Source organism: Anthonomus grandis, chromosome 2 (assembly GCF_022605725.1).
Source record: "Anthonomus grandis grandis chromosome 2, icAntGran1.3, whole genome shotgun sequence".
In the NCBI taxonomy this organism is placed as follows: domain Eukaryota; kingdom Metazoa; phylum Arthropoda; class Insecta; order Coleoptera; family Curculionidae; genus Anthonomus; species Anthonomus grandis.
Genome location: NC_065547.1, coordinates 32,840,908 through 32,867,976, shown reverse-complemented (window position 1 = coordinate 32,867,976; position 27,069 = coordinate 32,840,908). Strand labels below are relative to the sequence as shown.

Sequence of the window (27,069 nt, the reverse complement as noted above, 5' to 3'; positions counted from 1 at the left end):
TGTGTTCACATATTTGCTTTTCCATTTTTTCAGTAAATACGGGTTTGAACCTACCGTGGTTTACAAGTGGAGTGAGCTGTCGACGCTTTAATCGTGATTGTAAGGTGGTTCTCGAAATACTAAAAACCACACTAGCTTTTTTAATTGACATCTCTTTATTTTGAATCGCTTCTAAGGCACCACGAATGGCATTTTCCGAGAATGATCCTTTTTGGGTTTTGCGCACGTAGTTACGCACCATTTTTCCTCTGCAATATATAAATTATTTATAAGAACTTTTTATACTACAGTGAGGTAAAAGAAGTCAGGCATGACTCACTTACCCCAATCGTTCTTAAAATATAAAAATTTAAATCTTTAAAAGACAGATAAATGTAGCAATATTCTAAGCATAACGCGGTATTAAGCAAATATAAGGTTATGGTATGCACTTCATACAATATTAAGAAAATGCCTTTAAATTGGGGAAAATCCTTATTGATTTCGCTTAAAATAATATAAAACAACACGCAAAATTTAAAAAATGTTAATATTTACCTTAATTTAAGTAATTTTCAGCTAAATGCTTAAGAACACAATACGCGCTAATAGATATGTACACTGCACTGATCATTGTCGTGCTATGATGCCGGTTGCGCGACATATTTCTAGAAACGCACTTGCCCCCTATGATTCACTTGCTCCATTCTCCCCTAATAAATTTCCATTGTTTTTTAACAACTTTCCCTGTTCTGTTCCATTCCTTTAGAAAATGTTGATTTTTTAAAACTTTAGTTTTATTGTTTATAGCGTTTTTTATTTTTTTGAATTCTGTATGTAACTCCACATTACCCACGTCTAGAAGTTTTTTTTTATAAATTTTATCACGTTGTCGCATCATCTGGAGAATCTCTTGATTTATCCAGGCATTATTTTCCCGTGACAATATATTAGGAAAATTTCGCTTTCTTTTTTGCACTTGAAATTAAGTTAATTAAATCCCCAAATGACGAGACATTCGCATGCGCAATTTTCCGCTCAAACAAAGTTTGCATTTTTTTATAATTAACTCCCTTTTTTTTAGTCTTAGGTTTATAGGTATTAAATTTACAGTCTAAATAAATTGATAAAATTCTGTGATCTGAAAGAGAACGATATTCGACATTAACTAAAAAATTTAATCTACTATGCTTATCACTAATTACGTGATCTATAATTGTCCTAGTATTAGCTTTAACTTAGCATTTTCCTCAGTAACGACATTGCTAATCCCAAAATTATTTAGTGTTAACAAATTTTTGTAATCCGCGCACTGTAAGGGTGTTCAACACTCTATGTTGAAGTCACCAAGAGGGAGATTTATACATAGCACTAATTTTTAAATTTTGCTCACCAAGACTTATACATATCCAGCTAAGTGTATTATTTTTATCTGATTTTTCTACCTCTCTAAATTTAATGTTTTCCCTAATAGAAATTGCCGCACCTCCCCCATTTTTTGTTCTACATGAACGTACCGCCTTAAAATCATCAATGTCAAACATAAATTGCTCACCTTCTTTTATCCATGTTTCTGTTGCCACAAGAATCATACTCACTCTCAACCACAAAACATTTTACCAGATCAATCTTATTTCTAATACTTTGACAATTCATATAACAAACTTTTATTTTGCGTTGGGTTGTCTCTAGTTTTTTAAATCCGCACGGTCCTCAATTAAGCATATTTTAGAGTTATTTTCATTTCTTAATTATACTTCCATATTCCATATCCTCTTATACTTCCATTTCTAATCCAGAGATATTTAAAACCATGCTCTTTTTTAAACCCTCTAGCAACCTTAAACAGTTCTACGTCTGACTTGGTCAAATCGTGATTGAGATAAATCTTATTATTTTGTCTACAGCCCAAGTCCTTGGCGTTTAAAAAAAAAATTTTATTGGATCTTGTTGGATTTAAAAAATTTTCTTTATTGGATATGTGACTTTTATTGCTGATTTATTAGTATTATCTCTTCCCAGACATATAGCGGTAAACTGTTTAAGGGGAAAATCAACATTTTCTCCTATTTTTTTACTATGTTTATGACATTCACCCCATCCTCGTATGGTACTCCCTGAATAATAATATTATTGTTAAGCTCCGCTTGATCCCTTATGTTTAGCTGTTTTTTTATTTTTCTATTTCATTGTGTAGTTCTTCATTAACTCATAGTTGCTCAGTGTATTTTTCAAAAAGGTTATTATACTTCCTATCCATATCTGCCAGTTTTGCCATAACATCATCCAAAGTATAGTTTGTCGCTACGGGAGTTTTCTTCTTTTGTTTTTCTTCACTTTTACAGGTGGTACAGAGCCAAAGCTCTGAATCCTTACTAATTTTAATTTATGTCCTCTGAGATATGGCAAGACATACATACTCGATGCTTTCAGATATTACATTTTTCACACAGCAATCCCTGTTCATCATCCTTCACTGTTTTTAACAGATATTGCATTTATCACATTCAGCGGGCATGTCGGCAATTAGAACCACAATAATATATCGGTAAAGAAAATTACTAAACCACTTATACTATTGTACAGGACTTAGTAGAATTAGTCCAGTAACACACAACCCACCAAATTATTGTATATTTAGTGCGAGAATATAACAAATTCCATTAAGGATATTGGAATTCTCCTCAACAATAGGCTATTGTGTTAAGCTTTTTTCATGCTAGTATTTATTAAGTGCGCCAAATATGTTTTTCTTGGTTTTCTTAAGGGAAATTGCCCTTATCGAAAATATTTTTGCATGAGCAACATGTTCTTTAAATCGGACATTAATTGATCTTCCTGTTTGTCCTATGCAGTACTTATCATAACCGTTATTTTGTAATTTCTTTTTTTCTTGCATCTCATAGACCCTCGACTTTTCATTGGTTTTTATTTTATCTTCTAGGTTTCCTCCTTCTGGTATTGCAACGAAAGTTTGCCATCATTTATTTTTATTATATTTTCATCTTTTTGAAGTGTGATAGAGTTTTTAAGATTCACTTTAAACCTATGTCTTCTAATCAGTAATTCTATTTTATTACTACAGTTATCAATAATACTATGATCATAGCCATTGACCTTAGCAATTATTTTAATTATGTTAGGGTCAATCTTATAATATATAAGGCAAGTTGTAAATAATTTTGGTTTAGTTTTAATCTTCTCCCGAAGATGCTAACATCGTTAGCAAAAAATCTGTCGAGATTAAAATACAGAGTTTTGATTAGTGATAAAACTGCTTTGCGATTTTAATGTTAATAATGTACTCCAGGAAGCTTACTACCTCTGTACCGCTTTTGTCCCAAATAATAAATATGTCATCGAAGCCGCACCTGAGGTTTAGATTGAGCTGCATAACGTGCTCCTCGAACCACTCCATGTATTTGTTGACTGGAGATAACGACGAGCCCGTTTGAAGTCACGTTCTCTGGATTTTACGGATACTTTTTACATTATTGAATGTCTTCATTTCTTATATATTTCTCCCCGTCATCATTTTCTCTTTGATTGCAGGCAGTTAATTATCAAAGTTAATTTATCTATTCAAGGTAATTAAAATAATTTTTCATGACCTTCCAATTATATCTTTGTGTTTCTTTTTCGCATTTAAATCAATGTTTAAGGGACTGCACGGTAACTTTCTGAATTGTTTGAATTTCCCACGTTCATTTTTATACAGGGTTCATTGGCTCGAGAAAATTCCCATTCCCATGTTTACAGGTGCCTCTCTCATTTCATCTCATTATCCGGAGTGCTCCAAGACGAGGAGGGATTTAAAAATTTCACGCCGCGCCCTTAGACCCCAAGGGAATAACCTGGATTTCCTCATAGTTACATACAGCGAGTAAGAATCGCGAAACGGACCAGAATATGGAAAACCTATTGGATTTATGTGAAGAAGTGTTGGAATTTTTCGTAGGGGGTACGCGAAAAAGACACATTTTTCATAAAATTTAAACTACTTTATAACTGTAGAATTTCTTATTTCTTCCAGACATTCGATGTTATTTTTTCAATTTTTTTTTGAGAAATATTTTTTTATGTTTTTCATTCAATTGATTTCATTGTTTTCCAGGCATTCGAAATATTTTTTTATGCGCTTCGGACATTTTTAAGAGTTCGAATAAATTATAATGTTTTTCGGAATTATAGAGTAATTTTTAATACTTCTTAGGAATAAATTATTTTATTTTAATAATTTCCACTAACCACCACCAGTTTAAAATTATTCCAAACTTTTAAATTTATTCCATTTTTCATATTATTTCAAGTATTAGAAGTAATTTTTGTCATATTTAGGGAAATTATATAATTTTTTGTTATTTTCCATGCATTTGATGTGGAATTGCTAGGGTTTTACGATTAACAGAAATTGTATGTGTGTTCTTTGTAATGTTGGAATAAATTAGAAAATTTTCCAAATTTCTTCTTGGTTTTTCGAAATAATGCAGGGTAAAATGCTGGAAAAATGCAGGGTATTGCAATAATTTTTCTGTTCTGTAGCCTTTATTTAAATTCTTTTATTGTCTCTCATTTATTGGAAATAACTTTTCATACCCATAAGAGGTTTAAAGTAATGTTTTATTCTATTCCAGACATTCCCAATATCTTTTATTTTTTCAGGGATTTGGTATAATTTTTGTACGCTTTAATGCTTAAATTTGAACAGAATAGAATAGAAGTTTATTGGTAAGTATGTACAAATATAGTATTTTTAGTCAAGTATAATATAAAAAGCACATAGGTTTACACTAAAAATATTGAAATGAAGACAAAAAACAGTAGGGGAAGGGTGTACAAAATGACATAGGTTTTTCAAAAATCAAAATTGTCTATGAACAAAAAATATTTTAATTCTGCAAAAATAATAAAAAAATACAGGCATCTCTACTCTATTTTCCAAAATAAAAATCACTAAAAAAACTCAAAAAGAAATTCTCATTTTAAAGTATTTAATTTAAAAAGGTAAAAGTGCGTTTTATCCTCCTAAGTGGGTAAAATGACATACCTATTAAATATTACCAAAAATTTCTGTAGAAAATTAATTATCGCAACACAGTTCACAAATAAACATCTTAGTTTTTTTGTCGACCCCAGCACACTCAGCGTGTGCCCATTTCGAGCAACAACAATATTGCAGCCAAATTTCCTTTGCCTTTGACCTTTTAAATTCTTCCACACAGTAAATGCAAGTACAATCTTCGCCGTCTTCTATTAAGAATGGGTTGTTTTTCGATTCAGAGTCAGTGTCAACAAATACCTTTTTAGTTGCAGCTCTTTTTTTATTTTCGACTGTGGGTGTAGTTCTTGATTTTGCTTCCTCCAAATTTGGAGTAGAATTTAGCACGGTAGTTCCCTGACGCTTTCTCGGCTTCCTCTTTCCCTGGCCTGAGATAAATGGTCCTACTGGAATGGGACTCAGATCGGAGACAGTAACGGCAAGTAAACTTTTATTTTGTTGATCTGATGTACTGGGGATTACTTTTTGAAGATTGGTTACGTCCTTTAAATTGCCCATCCCGCTTAAAGTTTGTAGAGATAGTGCTGCGGAAGGTTCTTTAGCTAGAGTGTTTTTTACATTTATATTACCTTCAGATTCTGGAATATTTGTTGTCTCTGCTGCTTGAAACATGTATTTTGGAAATACATCAGGATTTAGTGGGCATATTCCGGTTTTAGAAAAGCCGTTGGTTGCATTTTGAATAGTGGCAGCTTTTCCATATGCTTCGGTAAGTAAGGCACCTATTTGAAATTGCGTTACAACTCTGCCTGGGTGTGCCTTAAGCCACTTGGTTATAGCTTGATCGAAATAGGTTTTTAAGGGACCGAAGAATGAAACATCAAGGGGCTGCAGTCGGTGGGTGCAGTGAGGAGGCAAGCAGAGCAGAACAATACCATGTTCTTTGGAGAAAATCAGACCATCAAGGTACTTATGACTGATGTGCCATCAACAATTAAAAGCACCTTTTCGTCTGATGAGGCCTTCGTAAACTTTTGAAAATGTTTTAACCATTGCAAAAATACTGGTCCAGTCATCCAACCAGACTCCTGAGCAATGACAAGAGTCCCTGGGGGAGCATTATCAGTAAGTTCGTTCTTCATGTTTTTTCTGGGAAATATTAAGGCTGGTGGGATAAAATTACCATTGGAACTCATGCAGCAAACAACGGTTACATGGGATCCCCTTTCGACACTGGTTATGGCTCCTACTTGATTACGACCTGTTGTTGCAAATATTTTTTGAGGCTTTTGCACAGTAGAGAGTGCTGATTCATCGACGTTATATATGTTAAGTGAGTTGATATTTTCATTTTTAATCACCTTTTCTAGAATCTCAAAAAAACGAGCAACTTGTGGTTTGTTGAAAGCCTGGGCTCTAGCAGCAGATGTCGCCTCTGGTTTACGTAATGCTATAAAGTTGTGTTGAAAGCCATTTTTAAAAGCTTCATAAGGAAGGATGTGTTAAACTGGTAGGCCAAGTTTAACACATCCTTCCTTGTGAGTCCAAAAAATCTTGACTCTAGTTTTAGATGTTCAACTAACTGCCCTTCTACTTCTGGTGGAAAAGTAGGCTTAAATCTACCGAGGCGTTTTTCCCCCGTCTTTATTGTTTTATTTGCTTTTAAAGCATGTCTTCGTAAGGTTGCTTGTGGTACGCCGTAAGTCTTAGATGCCTTTAACCAGCCCATTTCACCATTACTGACCGCTTCTATGGCTTTTAACATTGAATCTGTACTCCATGACTGCCTATTTGTCTTTCTTTCGTACAATCGGGGCATGACAATCTGCAATAACAAATAAAAAAATGATTTCTATAAGTCGGGCAAAATGACATACTATGTCATCTTAGCCGACAACGCACTATGTCATTTTACACGACTAGAGAAAACAAAAAAAAAATATTTTTTCTAATATTTGCCTTATTCCTCTTGTAAATCTCTTATTACTAAATATTAAAAAAAAATAGTTTAAATGGGTTAAAACAACTTACCTAGCGAAATGTTGTCTAGTATTATAACCAAATTAAACAAAGCGCGAAAAATATTTTTGCACCACAAATTTAGAAATATCGAGCGTACACCTCCGTTAGTGAGCAGAGACAAACTGAAGTGGTTGGAACCTGTTGGGTAAATAATTTATGATCTAATTTAGCGCATGCGTATATTCTTACGACGTTAGCAAGTTACATATAATAAGTATGTCATTTTACCCTACTATGTCGTTTTGTACACCTTTCCCCTACAATTCAGTACCTAGTTCTCTATTGTATTGTTATATTTTATTTCGAAAGGCCTCCTAACATCCTAAGGTTAAATAAGATAATTAAAAAATTAAGCCAAAAAAGCTTGTGCCACCCCTGGATCTTAAAAGACGAACGTGGTTGATAACTAGGTTGTCGTAGATTGTTCGTAGTAGGGTAGTTGTGTACTTCCAGGGCTGGGATTCTAAAATCACGATTCGACACGATTACTCGATATGACTTATTCTAAATAAAATTTTCAGTGTCTTGCGGATTGTCTAGTTTTTAACGATTTGTCGACGACACGCTTGGGTATATCGTATACACCAGATGATATAGCTTCTTCCTTTTTTAATACGTGCATAATGTGACAGCATCCTTTTTTAAACGTATTTGTTACATTAATTGTTTGTCATACCAAGTTTTCATTAGTATATCAAGAAGCTTTCTTAAACACAACAACTAACAGATTTAATTCGACCCTATTTTCCACAACCTTCTGTTAATAATAGAGGCAGAGGAAGTAGAGTTACCACTGAATGAGCAGTTTTAGTATGTCAAGATTTTTTACCACAGAGTGTTACCAAAGAAGCATTGGACAAGATTTTAAATTTGAAATTAGCGAAACTCCTACAAGTCGTTGGATCCAGAAAAAAATTGACAAAATAAATGACAATTCAAGTTTATCAATAGAAAAGACAATTGACGTTTCCATATATAGAATATATAATATACAATATATATTTTTTATATATTCCATACAATATATACCAAGAAACCTAAATCAAATCGAATAAAACGAGTTTAGCCGACGATTGAAATTTAGAATCGCTTTTCTCGTCACGACTGAGTCGCGATCGAACTTGTCGATCGAAGTCGTGATCGTATCGAGATCGAGTCGTGATTTTAGAATCCCAGCCCTGATTAGTTTTAAAAAACTGTAGATTTTGCTTGAGAAACATTAAACATTGTAGGATGTAAACACTTGGATATGTTAAAGTCGAAACATTTTAAGGCCATGAGGAAAATGACTCCATTCAAAGATTCCATAGCCTATGGCCGAAATAAAGCCATGAAGAGACCATGGGGGAAAGACAATGTGACAAATATGTAATCAAATACAATAGCTTAGAGAACCAAGCGCAGACTTGTCCTATACGGTACTCCCAAAACACTGTGAAGCTCAGGTAAACACCCATAAATTTTACGTCTTTAGAACAGCTACAGCTTGTTCCTATTCAGGCATAATTTATTTGCAAGAAACGAGTTCTGAACACTAGACATACATACAGTCTGGTATTCTTGTCACTTTAATTTGGGAGGAATTAACGTGAAAATTAAAAACTTTAGTATCTGAAAAAGTGCAACATTTTGAAAATAGGTCAAATCATTTATATAAATTAAAAATAGAACTGACCCAATATTGATCCTTGGGAACTTCACATTGGATTGCGCAGCGTGATGAAACTTGTGCTTTGTAGTGTTCGTTTTGAGAGCGTTCTGAGAGATGTGATGTGATAGTATACTTGCCATTTTGAAAGCAATAATGAGATAACTTAGCCTAAAAGCATTTGTGAGGTTCAGACAAGAAGCATATGTATGAAGATCAAAGCTTTCCAGAATCTGACTCACAAGATATAGTTTACAGATAGAGTTGTGTTCCTTTTACTTCTTAAACCTAAATTTTAACCTTCTAAATTTTTTTCAAAGTCAAAGAAAGTCAAAGAAAGGAGTGATATTGATAATTATTTTTTTCGGCCATTTAAAGGAATTTATTAATGTTTTTCAAAAATGTTAAATCAAATTTTCACAAATTATGCAATTTTATATTGAATTTAAATTGTGAAATTTGTTTAGTCATTTTCATGTGTACACTTTTAGGATTTTGAGGCAATTGAGGTGACTTTTACTCCAGTTTTCATTTTATTCCAGTTATTAGAAATCATTTTTAACATATTTGAGAAATTTAAGCGATTTTTTTGATATTTCCATGCATTTGACGTGAAATAAATATGTTTCTTAATGTTCAATTGTATGTAGTTTTTTATGTTTTCAATAAACTTGGAATATATGGGTTTTTCGAGATTTTAGAGTAATTTTTTATGCCTCCCAAAACTAATAGTTTTTAATTTAATTACAATAATTTCCATTATTTTGGCGTATTTTTTTATGTAAAATGTCCAGGGATTTGCCATAATTTTTAAGTTTTCTAAGTAATTCTTTGATATTTCCCATGCAGTTGTATAAATTTTAATGTTGCTTAGAATAATATCGCTACTTATTATTAGTTATTATTGTAATAACTAACTTATTAGTTATTGTTATCTTAAATATTTAGAAAAAATATGGTGTTGTGAAAGAATTCAAGGACAAAGTTTCAGGTAGTGATGTTCTGGAACACTTTATTACCAGAACCAACCCTAGTTTTCGTTTAGCCGCGAATATCAAAAGAATACCTGCAGCGGAAGGGCTAAATTCCATTAGTGAGTTATTTGAGAACATTACTAGATCATTACAGATCTTAGACTGATCTTAAACTATGATGAGACCAACGTTCAGGATGATCCTGGAGATAAGGAAGTGCCGGTTCCTGGGAAAACAAAACATGTTTAATAGGTCCAGCAATATACAAAACAATGCCAATTTTTCATTGTCAATTTTTACTTTTTAGTACATAAGTTTTACATCAAAAGCGTCACTAAACGAAATAACCTATTTGCCTATAGTCCCCGATATTTCTCCTAGATGGCGCGAATGTAACTTTAAACTAACAGAAATTTCAGCCGTACTTTACTTCAATAATGACACGATACCAGTTGTGTCCAAACAGACGTGCAGTACGCATCGCGCTCTTATTGGAAGTTGGAAGTGACATTTTTTGGTTAGTGACAGTGTATTATTTCCAGTTGTTCGAGAATCTTAAGTAAGTATAATATGTAAAGTGACGCTTTTTGTTTAGTGACATATTTTTTCAATAAATATCTAAATTTTTAATAAGGATAGTATTGCAATAGTGACACTATTTGTTTAGTGTCACTTTATTAACACAAACTTGAACATTTTTTTAATGTTTTCTAGAACAACAGTGACCCTTTTTGTATAATGTCGGTTTTGTATTAAATAATAACTAATAAAATTTAAAAAATTACATTTTAAAGATGTCATATTTTGTTTTGTGTCGTTATTGAAATTCATGACCTGAGCTAAACTGATTTTTGAGACATTATAACACGCCATCAAAACGTTTGTAATATTAAAAGTTATTTGTAATTTCGTCATTTTTTTTCTGATTCAATATTATATAAAATAATTTAATTTTATAGACTGACAGTATGAACAAAGGCCACAAAATATTGGCGATGGCGCTAAACATTGAAAACAAAGAAAATGTTAGCACATCTGAGGGAGAGACCAAAATAACAAACACCATCAGTCCGTGCGGCAACTGACTGTATTGAAACCAAAGAGCCATTAACACCTTTTCAAGAAGTAGCCATTTGTTCGAATATTGAAAGCGTTAAAATGTTTGAACTCTTGAACAAAATGTTGAACTCTTTGAACAGCAAAGAAGAAAACACCCGCCGACAATCAATCTCTTCAAACTCCAGCTCAAGTTCATCGTCTAGTTCCTCCTCATCGACTAGTTCCTCCTTATCAACTTCAAGTCCTAGTTCTTCGTCTGCAGGTCCATTAAACGGTTAATAATATTTTAGTTGCCCTTTATTAATTGCCAGTTTTTTTGGACACTTCCAATAAATAAGGTTAAGCTTGTTAAAAAAAAATCTTTTTTTTTAACAAGCTCAACCTTTTTTATTTAAATTTAACTGTTTAGCTTTTCCTACATTATTGTTTTCAGATGCTGAGAATGATCAAGATGAAAAAAGTGAACCTGAACCATTTTCGTCAGGTTCTGAATGTGATGGAACATATCAGCCTCCCACTAAAAAAGCTCGACGAAGAATATTTAGTTCAAGCTCGTTAACAGCTTCTGAAAATTTACAGGAAAACCTAGATCTTCCAGCTAAAAGCGCTACTGATGGAGTTCGGCAGATACCCAGATCTCGAAAAAGGTCTGCAAATACAAGACGTTCTATTATTGCTAAGAATCTGAGAAATATAGGGCAAGAATACGTATCGGTCTCAAAATCAAAACGAATTATTGAAGCTCGTAAAATGGCACCATCCTGTGGAGATCATTGCCGATTAAAATGCAAGGAGAAAATACCACAAGCAGCTCGACAACTGCTATTTGAAGGGTATTGGGGAATGGGATCGCTTGAGCGTCAAAGAGAGTTTATTGCACGAAGTATGACAGAAATTATTCCTAAATACCAGTACAAAAAAATAAATTCAAACAGAAAATCTAAACACTCCTTTACTTTTGATTTGTATAATGTCAAAGTTAAGGTCTGTACGATATTTTTTTAAAATACCCTAGGAATAACTGATAGACCTATAAGGACAGTGATTAGTAAAATGGACAGCAGGGGAATCTTAGTTGGAGAAGAAAGAGGGAAGCACAAAAACATAAAAAAATATCGGATGCGTTGATAGATGGCGTCAAAGATCACATTAATAGTATTCCTCGAATAGAGAGCCATTATTTAAGAAAGCAAACGTCTAGGGAGTACATCGATGGTGGAAAAAAATTATTAGATTTATACAATAATTACAAAAAGAATTGTAATGAAAACAATTTACAGTTCGTTAAGTTCGTTAAGTTCTACAGAAGAATTTTTAATAGTAATTTTAATATTAGTTTCTTTATACCGAAAAAAGATCAATGCGATCAATGCACGGCATATAAAGTAGCAGAAGAAGAAAAAAAGAAGGAGCTAGAAGAAGAATACAACCGACATTTACAAGAAAAAGAAAAAAGTAGAGAAGAAAAGCTAAGAGACAAAGAGTTAATTTCCGAAGAGTTTGTTGTAGCTTGCTATGACTTGCAGGCTGTAATGACTGTAATGACTATACCTAATGGTATAGTCATTACAGTAGTAGATCAAACGGAATGTTATTTTTGGGACGAGTCTGACGGTCAGCGTGGAGCGAATGAGATTGGCACGTGCGTTTTACGTTTTCTTCAGAAAAAGTCGGCAGGAAGCATCTTGAATATGGATTGTGTTTTCTATTCTGATAATTGCTGTGGTCAGCAAAAAAACAATTCATTATTAGAATGTATATTTACGCCGTTAAAAATCTTAGTTTAAATCGATAACCCACAAATTTTTAATTAGGGGGCTCATCACCCAAAATGAAGGGGATGCTGCGCATTCCAATATGAGAAAGAAATAAGGAAAACAAAACGGTCTGGTCCTATTTACGTCCCGGCACAATATGTAACTGCTATAAGAAATTCAAAAAAACGTGGTAATCCTTTCAACGTTAATGAACTATCTTATGCAGATTTTACTGATATCAAAAATTTAGCAAGCGTTTCATTGAAGAAGAATGTTAATGAGGAGGTAGTAAAATTATCAGATATTAAAGTAATAAGAATTGAAAAAACTGCTAATAATGATATCCAAATATTTTACAAAACATCTTATTTTGATAACAACTATAAAAAAATAGCTCTACAAAGAAACTCAGCGTATTTGTGATCAGGAAGATTTAAAATCTTTATATCAAAAAAAATTAAAATATCAGAACGTAAGAAAAATGATATACAAAGCCTTATTAACGCCAATCTGATTCCTCAGTTCTACCATTCCTATTATAATAATATTTTAAAAGAATAAGATGATTATAAGCTTTGTAATTTATCGCCTTGAAAATAATTTTTGGTATTTTGGTTTTCTGTTTGTTTAATCTCCTGTTTAGAATTTAGTAGTACCTATAATGTAAGTTTCGTTCATATTTTTTTAACCTTTTCTGTGCAGAATTTAATAGTAAGTTTTGTTAATATTTTTATATCCACATTTCTAATAAAAACCACAAAAAACGTAAATTTTTATTATCTTTTATTTCACAATGTACTCCAAAACTAATAATAGTGCCTAGCAAAACATGTCACACTATTAGCAAATATTTTCCAAATCTTTTAATACAAAAATGACACTAAAAACAAAAACCAGTTTTAGCTTAGGTTCTGATATATTATTTTAGAAGATTATACCAGGTGCAATATTTACCAATAGAAAACATTGCAAACTATCATTAATATTAAGGAAAAAACTCCCATACAAATTAAATTAGCTTTTTGAAATTATCCCTAAAATTAAAACCGCTCTACTGTAAAATTGTAAATTTGCCATAGTGTCACTTTTGTTTTCAACGTGCGAACAACGGTTGGTATCATGGTATGCCGCAGGTGATCTATTACGAAGCCGGACATTTGTACACCAATTGAACTCAAGGAAGTCCGTCCGGAACGGCTTACTCAAATACATCTAGTGGTTGATTTAATATGATATAATTCGAGAAATAGTTTTTCGATATTCTGAAGCCTAAAATCAAAAATATGAACACTCCTAAGAAGAAAGTCATAATCGGAGATTAGCCCTAGATTAGGACTTAGCCTCTCATTTTTCTCCTTTAGTAATCTAGGCATAAGTAATCCGAGCAGAACGACATTTACATTTAATCTTTACCTCCAAATGGCACGCATATTACCGAACTGTTACATGTTGCAGTATTCGCACCGATAAAAGATAAATGGCGGGAAATCTTAGACGAATAGAGATGTGAAACTCCATCACCTCAATTTCTAAAGCAGATTTTCCTTCCAGAATATTATGCAATTTGATTTAAAAAATGTCAAGATTACCAAGGTCGTTTGGATTCGGTGCTGACAGTGTGCACCGAAAAAAAGTGTAGATCCATTTTACACCTGCATAGATTGTTCAAATCTTGATTTTGATTCCAAAAACGACCAGTTGTATTTATTTTACTTTTATCACTAATATATCTTTATTTTATGATTAGCTTGTGTGACTAATAAACTTTTTTGCACAATTCTTTGCTGACAAAGTTGACTTAACAATAACTCTGGAATGGTAGAATGGCAACATATTTTTATAACCTGCTAAAGTAACCCCAATAATAAAGCGTACCTTACCTTCCATAAAAAAAAATTAATATACATATTGAACATTTAAAATATTTAAATTTGTAGTTGTGAGTTATAGTTTAAAGGTCCAATAATAGGTCCAAACCTGCCAAAGTAACACTTAGTTACGGTACGTTTCGAAAAAGGTTTAAACTTTAATCGCTTAAAAAAAATAAAGGTGGGTTCATAAATTTCGTAAGGTATGTAGTAAGAAGTAACACGTAAGAAGTAAGAAGTAAGCTCCATGCATTAAGGATCGTGCGAACTCATAATATAAAAACGTATAAAGTAAAAAAACGTAGCAAAATTCATCCTGTCGCTCTTTCTGAATATTTTCCACGAACTTAATAAATATACCTGGACTGCCAATTCAATGAAAAGTAAATGACCACTACTAGGGGGTCGCCATTTTGTGTGATTGTGTCCTTTCGATGTTGGTTACTCTGACAAATTTCAGTTGTGCCAACTGTAAGGAAATAATACAATTAAAGTTTTTAAGAAGTTATGTTTAAAAATACAAAATAGAAAGTTATATACATTTAGTTAAGAATAGATAGTTGTGTTAGATCTGTGATTTTTCTTGTGCTTTAAGAATTTCGTTTAAATTAATGAAAGAAAGTAATCCTCATCTAGAATGAGACAAAGTTTCAATTAACTTGGGATAGATGCATGCACTTTAAAATATTTGTTTTATTATTCTGATAATCTTATATCTTATAAATCTAAGCTTAAATTTGAATCTTATAAATCCTAATACCATAAAAATGATGATCTTCATTTAATTTTTTGCTTGTATTTACTTCACAAATTCAGTTAAAAACAATTTTATTTTATTTCTATTTTTACTATTACGACTTTTACTTTCTTTATATGTACAGTGTTTTCACATTAATATGTACAACCATCTATAAAAATCAAAATATAGATGATGTTATGAGGGTTTGTAAATAGCAAGGGTTTATATAGTAAAAATAAACAACTCTATATATTATTATATCAGAAACCCAGACAGACAATTCACAATAATTCGGTTTTGAGAAGCAGTGAACCAAATACATTTAAATAAGGATGGTGATACATTATCCACGTATTAAAGAAGGAGGAAGCATAGCGCTTGTGCAGACGATATTCCCAAGTGTAGTTTACAAATCGCCAAAAAACTAGGCAATCCACTATAATCAAACGTCAACGTCGACAACTTCATTATGGTTATTTAATATATATTTTTTTTGGCAACACTAAAAATGTTCAGAGTGACCAACATCAAAAGGACACAACCACTATAAAAATGGCGGCCATCAGGCAGTGGTCATTATTCGGTATCGTGGCCATATGCATTAACAGTCCAGGTATATTTATTAAGTTCGTGATATTTTCCTCTCTGAAATCCCTACTAGCCTATCCTTTTGATTGGTTATATTGGTGAACATTGACGATCACTTACGCTTCCGTAAGAAGTATGACGCAAGAAATGAAATTGAACCATTTCATGCTTCTTACTTCTTGCTTGCATCGTTGATTGACAACTGTCAGTTATGACAAGACCATTACCAAAAGATCTGAGGAAAAGGGCGTAGCATGTCATTAAAACCGTTTTCAATAGTCATTCAAACGAAGTGATACAAATAAGTTTCTCGAGTATTTCAGAATATTTAAATTAAATAAATGATCTCTTACCTTTCTCGCAAAACTCCCCCTCGTAATCGGAATTGCGACACTCGCAAATAGGGCCGCTGTCTGTCGATATGCAAATGCCGCCGTGCTGACAGGGATCCCGGACTTCGCACGCGTCGCTGCTGTTCCCCCTCAGCGTCTGAAAGTTACACAAATTTCATTGTTCTGTTGATTTATCTCGTTTTCACTTTTTTCTTCTTCCACCCTCTCCCTTCCCCTATCGCCCTTCTAAGGTTTTTGTTTCAATTATTACGTTTAGGGACTTTCAATCAAAATTACTTACGGGAGCTTTTTAAATCGTCTTTTTATGCTGTCAACCATTTATGAATTGGTGCGGCAAATAAATAAATTTCTTTTATTTTTACACACTAACAAAGGACTGATATTTTCAGGGGAGATCTCAATCTTCATTTTTGAAAAACATCATTTTATTAGGAAAATATACTGTCTATTGCATACACAAATGGTTTTATCTAAAGTGTATAACTAATAAAAGAGGCCTAATTGATTTTAATATACAGGTTGGAGAATTGATCATTACGCATAGAGAGGTGCTTAGAGGCAAAATATGGCAACGCGTATGCATGCATTTTGTATGTTTTTTTTTCTCTTTTTAGGTGGTTTGATGCAGTGTTTTATGTTCTTGAAATAAATTTTATTGTTTTCACCGTTTTGGGTTCTTCCTGTCTTTGAAATACTTTTTTATTTAGTTTTTCATGGTCTATGGTGTTTTAATGTCTTTTAGCTTTTTGCTGTCAAGTATTTTATTTTTGATAAAATCTTAGTGTAACTTTTTTTTAATTTGAAGGCTTTGCAAATAATTGTTCATGGCCTCTCTGGAAACCGTAAACCGAAATCGATTTAATCATAACTTATCTTATATTTAATCGTACGAATTTAAATAACGCATAACATACAAAGAATATACTTGTAGGATGAGGAAAAAACTGCTTTACCGACAATGGTAAATCGGCGCCATCTTGTGCGATACAAACATGTACAACCAAAAAGAGGCGAAAAATCCTTGATCGTGGATCTTGCATTCAGAAACAGTATAAATGTTATATATGTTAAGTATAAAAGGTAATATGATGTTAAGTGTAAAAAGTAATATTTTTATTTCAGCAGAAATACAGGGTGTTTCAGAACTATGGGATCAAACTTCTGGGGGTTGTTTAGTGCAACAGAAGAATCAATTTGAGTATAGGAACTCATGTCCGGAAATGCGTCACTACGCCAATCCGGCCCTAAGACGCGTTAAAATTTATAAAAACGTTAAAATTTATAAAAAATATTAATTACCTAAATAGGATCTGCTGCATTTATTTTTACCTTTTGTACATGATACCATAACCACAATTGTTTAAAATCAACGCTTAAAATCAATGTCAATTCTCAATGTCATTTTTAAAAATTTTATAGCTTACAATTTTTAAACATTTATTGCTAATAGAAAACTTTACCAATTAAGAATTGGCGGATATGTATTTGGCATACGGAGCAACAAACTGCAATGCACGAGCAGTATCGTGGTTGTATCATGAACGTTATCCCGAACGACAGCATCCTGGATACAAACACTTTATTGCGGTTCATCGGGTGCTCGCTGAGACAGGCATGTCTAAGACCAAGATGCATGATACTGGTGTTGCTCAAACCGTAAGAACGGTCGAATTTGAAGAAGAGGTGCTTCAGCGAGTTGCCGATGAACTATCAAATAGCACACGTGACGTCGCTAACAATATGAATACGAGTAACGCTTCTGTCTGGTGGGTACTACACGAGCAACAACTCCATCCTTACCACTTCCAGAAAGTTCAAGGTATGACTGCAGCCGATTATTATCCTAGAGTTCAGTTTTGTCGATGGCTTCTGGATCACGTCATTGCACAACCAAATTTTTTACGATATGTTTTGTGGACCGATGAAGCCTCTTTCACAAGAGACGGTATTTTTAATAGCAGGAATAGCCATGTTTGGGACGAAGAAAATCCTTATGCAATTTTTCCAAGAAAACATTAGAATTGTCTTTAGTCTATCAACGTATGGGCAGGCATTGTTGATGATTATTTAATTGGGCCATACCTTCTACCGGAACGGTTAACAGGACCTAATTATCTGGGTTTCTTGGAGGAAGTTCTCCCAAACTCAGAAAATTTTCCACTAAACGTTAGACAGCAAATGTGGTTTCAGCATGATACAAGTACGCGAGTATTTGGCTCAGCGGTTTGGGCACCGTTGGATTGCCAGAGGTGGAGCAGTTTCTTGGCTTCCTAGGTCACCCGATTTAACGTCGCTCGATTTTTTCTTGTGGGGACATATAAAGTCTTTAGTCTACGAAACTCCAGTAGAATCAGAGCTAGACTTAATTGGACGAATAACAGCAGTATTTGAAATCCTTCAAAACGAGGATCAAATTTTTAGTGTAGTCCGCCGAAATCATGTGCGGCGTTTAAATCGGTGTATTTAAACGCCAGACCTTTAATTGGAGGAAGACATTTTGAACAATTGTTGTGATGGTATCATATACAAAAGGTCATATCATATAAAAATAATTGCATCAGATCCTATTTAGGTAATTAATATTTTTTCTAAATTTAAACGCGTCTTAGGGCCGTAGTGGCTGACACATTTCCGGACATGGGTTCCTATACTCAAATGGATTCTACTGTTGCACTGAACAACCCCTAGAAGTTTGATCCCATAGTTCTGAAACACCCTGTATACACATATTTATAGAAAATAGTAATTTTGACATTGACAGTTTCGATAGAAATGTTAATAAAACACCACAGATGGCGCAACGGATTTACCTAAAGTCAGTAAATTAAGCAAAAGGTGCCATGTGGCCTAATAACATCCTTTAGAGGCCGCAGGCAGCACAGAAGACAAAATTATTGCATTAAAATCTACAGGGTCAGATCCAAATCCAAGTGTTCGAGGGATCCGGACTCTATCAGCTGTATTTTGTGAAATTATGTTTAAGTGCACACACGCTATATCGAAGAAATGTTTCAAAAAATACATCTGTGTGTATCCGTAAAACCTTGAAAGAATCTCGTCAAACGTCACATGAAAAAAAATGTATAAAACTTAATTATAGCTCGTGTTGTTTATTCACATGTATATAAATGTGAAAATAGAAATACATATTATATTAGCAGATAAATTATAAATTCGAAACATTAATATTTCTAAGCACACCACAAATAAACCATTATCCTTGCAATCAAATTATTGTTGACTTTTAAAGCTACACCTTCCAATGTTTAACATGGCTTATCCGGTTTAAGGTTGGGTTATTTGAAATATTAATTCAAGATATTTATAATATAGAGTTATTCTTCATCAGTAAAGACAGGGTATATAAGTGTATTTGCAGCTGCTGGAGTTGAAATTTGGAGTTGAAAACTCACTTGAAATCAGACGAATGTAAGTTGAAGTCTTATAAAGATTTATTCGGATAAAATATTGTGTCGATGGATCCGGAATATGGAACTAACGAAAAACACAATGTAAAATATGTTTTGACAATTTAAGCTACAAAATCAACACCTTCATATTAATTATCAATAATTAATGTATGTTTGCTATATAAATAAATACCATCCAGAATCCCTGGATCACTCCAACAGAGAGTTCTTGGAATATTGAGGTCCTTAATACCATCATGAAAAAGACTAAAATATATAAAAGAAACTAATAAAAATCTGGTCACGGGTAACAATCAAATCTACTTATAATAAGAAAACGCATAAAGGTATGAAACATTCTCGATAAATAGGTCGACTGTTATAGCCATTGTTGATTGGCCTCAAACAATATGAATTATTCGACATGAAATGTCAAAATACACAACAAATTGTAGTTTTCTTTGGGTTACTATAGAGTATGTAGACTGCTCGTTCCTTTTTATTCCACTTACACTGAAACATGGGCGATATAATATATAATAGTTTTTTGTAAGGGAATCATTTTGAAGCTTTTGATATGGACTCCTCCCCAAAAAATATTAGTATAATATTTTCTAGATCCGTCCCTAAAAATGTAATAATTAGAGCTATTACTAACTATAGCCATTCACTATTTTTTTTGTCATCCTTAATCATTATTGAAATGTGTATTTTGTTACTATAGCATTTGTCTTTTTTTGACAAGTTTGACATAACAAGCTAGACTGTAAGGAATGACCTTACACCTTACTTCATATTCTGAACTCGATAGAAGTTCTCGATAGAACGCTGAATTTTTAAAAATATCTTTTAAAAGTTCTTAATTAATAATTAATCGTCAGTGATTTCTCCTATAATAAAAAGGCCTTCCACGTTTCGTCTTTCCTGAAATAAAATCTAAAATTCGCGCGAGAAATAAATCACCACCATCAGCGTTTTAATTAACAAACTTAAGTTGAAAACTGGCACGATATTTTTTGTTGCCAAAAAATCCAATTACAGTTTCAGTTTGTTTTGAGCCGAACCTATAGAAAATTAAATTTGATGTTAATTCCATAGAAAATTACTTTTATTTATTATTCTTGCACCAATTACAAAATTTGTAAATTTAACAATGAAATGTTTAAGAAATAAATGTATCATGAAAATGTTCTGCTAATTACATAAATGGTAAATTATCAATCAAATAAACCAAACTTACCATAGGGCGGTACATTAAAGCGGTAATGTGTGTGCCTGTCTTTAGAATGTATGTAACGAACCAAGGCAGTTGGTTCGCTAGCGAACTAGGGATTCGCCAAAATCGAAATTTGCATTAAGCTTAGATGTTATATTTGATAGTCTTTATACAAATATGCCCATCGAAGATTCCATTTACATCATCAGTGAAAGACTCAAGAAAGACAGGATGCAACGCTTGAGGAACGTATTGGACTTGCAGTGGTAGGAGTATGGACGTTTTGAAAGTTTGTTTTCGTAAGTAATCCCTTCAATTCAATGATAGGTCTTACGCCCAGGATGAAAGACTTAGGATTATATCCAGGATCCTAGGATAAATATCGTGATTAAGTATAGTCAACATATACAGCATGAAGTGGTTCGAGGAGCACGCTAGAAAGACAGCTCAGTCCACACCCAAGATGCGGCGTCGATATGTCGTTGACTGTCTCCTTCTGATGGGCAGTGACTGCATGGGTCCAGTGACTGTGGACTGCGAGATATTCGTGACGCACATTGCAGGCAGAGAGGAGTGGCAGCATTCCAACAGACCTACATTGCTAAGTAGGGCGACCATCTGGTACACAGATGGCTCCAGAATGAATAACAGAAGCGGACTCTCTTGCCAGACTGGGATCCCCGAATGTGCCGATGTGGCCGGAACCCATAATTGGTATCGCCAAATGCGTAGCGGTCGCGTCAATGAAGGGTCTGCTGGACAAGTGGATCCACCGAAGATGGACTGAGTTCCCTGGTATGAGACAGGCCAAAGCGCATATAGGTGGGCCCTCTGCCTGTCTCACCGAAAATCTACTACTCCTAAAAAGACGCGAAATTCGGCTAGTGAGAGGTCTTTTAACCAGACAATGGCACTTAAGAAGCCATCTCCATACCATCGGTATTGCAGACAACCCGGAATGCCGGCGGTGCTGTGAGGGGGATGAAACCGTTGAGCATGTGGTCGGGCAGTGCCCAGCACTCACGCGCGCCAGGTTCAAATACTTGGGTAGCACTTCTAGAGCCAGAACACACAGCTAGAACTTGAAAGATTCTATGCACAGGCATACGCGGACGACGGACTAGTGATGGTCACGGGTAAATTCGTGAACACAGTCTGTGAGCGGATGCAAGTTGCGTGCAGGATAGTGGAACAATGGTGTCGGGAGACAGGACTGTCGGTCAACCCTGAAAAGACCGAGCTCATTCTCTTTACTAAGAGGCGAAATTTGACAGGCTTTAAACCTCCCATTATGTATCAGACTCGCCTAACTTTGAGACAGCAGGTCAAATACTTGGAAGTTATTTTAGACAGCAAGCTCACGTTTAAAACTCACGTAGAGTAGGCAATAAATAAGGCAACGACCCTAATATGGCAATTACGGCAAACAACAGGTACAAGATGAACGCTAAAACCCCACGTTCTCCAGTGGATTTATACCGCAGTCATACGACCGAGGATCTCGTACAGATCCGTGGTATGGTGGTTAGCCGTATTGAAGGTCACTAACGCCCAAACAAACAACAACACCTGCGGCACCACTAAATATTCTTCTTGGGCTACCGGACCTCTCAGTCTGGATTGAGAGGAAGGCCATGAAGAAGGCGGAGGGTGGCGCAATGTACTTAGGACAAGGCCTTATGACTATTGCTCTCAGGTTGTATAAGAAGATACCAATTCTGACATCCAGATGCACTACAGAAAGTGACAAACTAAAGTTATAGAAGGGGTTTCAAGTCGAAATCGCGACAAGGAATGAATGGTTGGCGAACCAAATTAAAGAGCCAAGTGGTTTCCAAGCCCGGTACACAGATGGATCATGGATGAAAAGCACCAATTCAGCCGGAGCCGGAGTGTACAGTATGGAAACGAACACAGGGGAACCGTTCCCGCTAGGGAAACACACCACAGTTTTCCAAGCGGAGGTGTTTGCTATACTCGAAGTAGCAAACAAACGAGAGGCATTGGAAGGTAACGGGGGGAATTTCCATCTACTCCGATAGTCAAGCTGCCCTCAAGGCGATTCAGAGACCCAGGACCAGCTCAGCGCTAGTCCAGGAATGCAGAGACGCATTGGAAAGGCTTGCAGCACACAGGCAAGTGAGACTGAGATGTGTCCCAGGACACCAAGGTGTCGAGGGCAATGAGCGGGCCGACGAACTAGCAAGACAAGGTTCCGTTAACCCCTTCGTATGCCCCGAACTGTATCTCAGTCTTAGCAAAAAACAAATAACCCAGACACTTAATAATTGCGCCTGGGAAAAAAAGGAAGAATTGGAAAAGGACAGAAGGATGTAGACAGGCCAAGGAAATGAAACCACATCATGACGGCTCTAAAGCAAGGCGACTGCTAACAAAGACCCGACAAAGTATCAAAGACTTGGTGGGAATCCTGACCGGGCACAACAGTCTAAACAGGCATCTACACCTTCTTGGTATAAGAGAAAGCCCACTTTGTCTGAATTGCGGTACTGGGGAAGAAACTTCATACCACATACTAGGTATCTGTGACAGGTGGAGTCGCCTGAGAAGAAAAATTTTCGGAGCAACGACACTCCAACGGGAAGATCTTAAAGATCTGGACTGGGACGGGGTGATTCTGGGGTTGGCGAAAAGTGACTGTCTAGGCCTACTTGAGTACTTGCCGAGCTCTAGCTCCCCCACCCTTACTACTACTACTACTACTACTTCAGTGCACCGAGTTTTTCTTGAGTTTTCTTGGCCATTGGGCTCTGGTAACCCCCGGTGGGGCATGACGGGTCCATCAGGAGACCTATATGCACAACTGTCTTGGCAGCCCACTGTTTTGACAATTTCAAGTATTTCAATATGTCGTTGATAAATTTATTATTTGGGGTAAAAGCGATAAAGATTTAGCAAACTTTTTGGAGGATAATGTTATTACATTTAGCCAAGTTCAATGAACAATGAAGCAGAAAACTTAGTCATTATGATATGATTTACATTTAAAGAAAAACAATAGATGCCTAAGGGCATCAGTCTATGGCAAACCAATAGACACAGGACAATATCTACTTTACAACACCCGTCATCATGGTTCAACCAAGCTGGAAATCATTAAGGCAGTCAATGGCAACCACAATGTTGATCTCGGTAAGGAAATAGAAAGCATCACCAAAGACTCAGAATAGACAGTAGAAAGACAGATTACAAAGACAGTAGAACAGATATCCAAGCAAAATAAAAATAAATTATTAGGAAAGCAGCAGAGATAACAAAGAAGGAGTCTCAGCAACTGGAGGATCCTACAGAAATTTCAACTATTCTGTACATCAAGGGAGCTTTGGAAAAAAATTGAAGAAGAAGAATTTTTTCAGGATAATTTGCCAGAAAATTCAACACCATTCATCAGAGATTTAGTATCGTACTTGACACCAAAAGCTGCATATATCAAATCTCCTGGAAAACATCGAACGTGGCCTCCTAGCGGCAAAGGCTCCTTTTACATTAGCTGGATCATTGTTGAGAAAGATTCGCTTAGAGGAGACACGTGTCCAGAGATGTCAATGTGTTTTTCTTTTCATTTTTAATTTTAAATTTACAAAATATCGATTTTTTTAAAATGATAAATGATCTGTAATAATCATTCAAGTGGCTTATTAAATAAACACATATACGACTACAAATTTATATATATTCTAAATAAAAGTCAAAACTGCGCCTCTATAGCGACAGAAGTCCATGATCGACCTCAAAATCGACCTTAGACTCAACTTTGTGACCTTAGACGAACCTCTGGCGCCATCTCTGGTGTTGCGTAAAACTTCATATGTATGTAATCATCCTATCAAACTCATAGGCATAGCTTTGATTGAATATTGATTAATAATTTTTTCGATTCTCAAATATTCAATCAACACTCATAGTTACACTTTTCTATAAAAATATTTATTTTTATTTTGTGTCTAACATAAACTTTATTTTTTCTTTCAGCATTTTCTATTGAACATATTTTGAAACATTTATTCTTAAAAGCAGGATCATTACATATGACGGCCCCAACTTATTGTCGGTAAAACAATTTTTAATTAGGTTTGATATTTGTTTGATAAAGACTTTTAACATTAACATTTAAGGGCGCTGTCATTTTGCATGTCATACATTCTCGCTTTCCACCTTTTTTTTCAACTACCTACTGCTTGTAGATATTTATATAAAATTCTGTATTTGTGCGTAGTGTGGTGTCTACCAACAACACAGTAAATATCGATTGGTCTGCCTCTATTAAAAACGCGCGGAAGTCCGAGGTTATGTTTTTAGTTTTTATCACGTTTTTGTATGTTCATCATTATTCTGCCTTTTTTAAGATCAATAAATTTTTTTTCTAAAGTTTCTCGTGAGTTTCTGTACATTCAACACGACGAGTAATTCCATAGGTTATGGGCCCAGACCGTGTTTTGAATGTATAGTGTGTGTTAAGCTAAAAAGGAAAAGAAAAGTGCTTCCTCGTGTGTAGTGCTTGGATAAACCATATTTGAAATGGGAGACAGGCAGCAATTATTATACGTAAAACCCTTTGATGGATACTCATTTTCCAATTGGGAATTCCGTATAAAGTTAGTCCTAGAGCAGCAGGATGTTTTAGATGTGTTAACTGAGGAGCCCCCTCTACAGAAGCCTTGGCAAAGTATAAGAAACGTGACATTAAGGCTAGGATGATCATTATACAGAGTGTAGCTGATAATGTGTTAGAGATGCTCAAGAATAAAACTACAGCCAAGGAAGCTATGGAGTGTTTAAGTCGTACTTATGCTAAAAGGGGAATATCTACCCAAGTGATGCTCCAGAAAAAATTAAGACATTTGAGGCTGAGTGAAGGAAATTGTTTAAATTCTTTCTTGACGGAGTTTGAACAAACTGTGTGTGAGCAGCGGGTAGTGAAATCTCAGATAGTGAAGTGATATTACAGCTTCTTTCGGCTATGCCTGAGTCATATCAGTCAGTTACCACTGCTATTGACATTATGTTTTGTCAAAGTCCAGATAAAGTGAGTCTTGATTTTGTCAAGAATAAGCTAATCATGGAGCAGTCTCGCCAAGCCAGAAACAAGGAGAACACAGAGAGTAGTGTGGCTTTTATGAGTCAGAGATTTTCACAGAAAAATAAGCCCAAACATTTCCAAAACCATAAAGAAGGTAAATCACTGAACTATTTCCCTTTTAAGTGCAATTTTTGTAGGGAAATTGGACATAAAAAGGCAAATTGTCCAAAGAGAAGACACAACAGTAGTGCAAATTCAGGGAATCAAAGTGCTCATGTGGCAGAACAGTCTGGAAATGACAGTGAGCAAATATCTTTTCTAAAAATGTTAGAAAATAGTCCTGACAGTTCTTTTGAAAACCAGTATGCGAATAACGCAACTGCTACTTATGAAGTCAAGTTCGTTGTGGACAGTGGGGCAACTAACCACCTCATCGGGCAAGGACTGCAATCTTTCCTGGTTAACAAGAAAGATGTGTGTTTAAACATTAAAGTGGCCAAGCAAGGACAAACTTTATATGCCAGACAAGAGGAAGATCTTATTATGGAGAGTGAATGGTAAGAAAATAAATATTAAGCATGTTTGGTTATGTGAAAATTTGACATAACCTGTTGTCAGTTGGAAAGTTGGAAGCTAGTGGATTTTCTGTCACATTTAGAGACAAAAAGGTACTTATTAGTAAAGATGATAATGTAGTCCTAGACGGAAAGTTGCATGGAAATCTGTACTTAATTTCACTGTGGTTAAACCAATAACATGTAGCTGTGAATGTTGGTGGTACGGAAGATAAAATATTGATGCATAGAAAAATGGGATATTCTGCTAGGTTTCCAGTACCAGGTGTGTGTGAGGTGTGCCTGAAAGGCAAATAATGTAGATTACCTTTTACATATGTAGCAGAAGACAAAAAGGCTAAGACGTTTTTGGAAATTATATCGAGTGACATATGTGGTCCAATTACACCACTGACTCATGACAATAAAAGATATTTCATCACTTTTATTGACCATTTCAGCCTGTTTGCTATCTTTTGAATCAAAAGTGTGAAGCTTTGGAAAAGTTTCAAGAGTATATAGCTATGGCAGAAACTTCAATACCAAAGTGGTAAACCTAAGAAGTGATAATGGAGGAGAATACATTTCCAAATCTTTTAAGAAATTTTGTAGGCAAAAAGGTATTAAGCAGCAGTACGGTGGCATAAAACCCAGAACAAAATGGTGTAGCTTAGAGACTGAACCGGACCATCTTGGAAAAGGCACGGTGCCTTATTTTCGATGCAAACCTTGACAAGGAAATGTGGGGAGAGGCAGTAAGGACTGCCATTTATCTCACAAATAGGACTAAAACTAGGGCTTTGGATTCTCAAAGAAGTCCTACGGAAATATGGTACAACCAAAAGCCAAATTTAAATAAATT

At 34.7% G+C, this 27,069-nt stretch overlaps 1 protein-coding gene across 4 annotated transcripts in view; it reads right to left on the bottom strand.

Moving 5' to 3' along the window:
- The window catches only part of LOC126746511 (neurexin-1), a 336,936-nt gene that overhangs the window by 200,713 nt on the left and 109,154 nt on the right, over positions 1–27,069 (bottom strand). For all 4 annotated transcript variants that reach the window (XR_007663913.1, XM_050454829.1, XM_050454818.1 and 1 more), the window contains one exon: positions 15,987–16,122. Coding sequence is in view for 3 of the 4 variants with exons in the window: in XM_050454829.1 (XP_050310786.1) it covers positions 15,987–16,122 (136 nt within the window). In the remaining variant the exon portion in view is untranslated. The remainder of the gene's footprint in view (positions 1–15,986; positions 16,123–27,069) is intronic.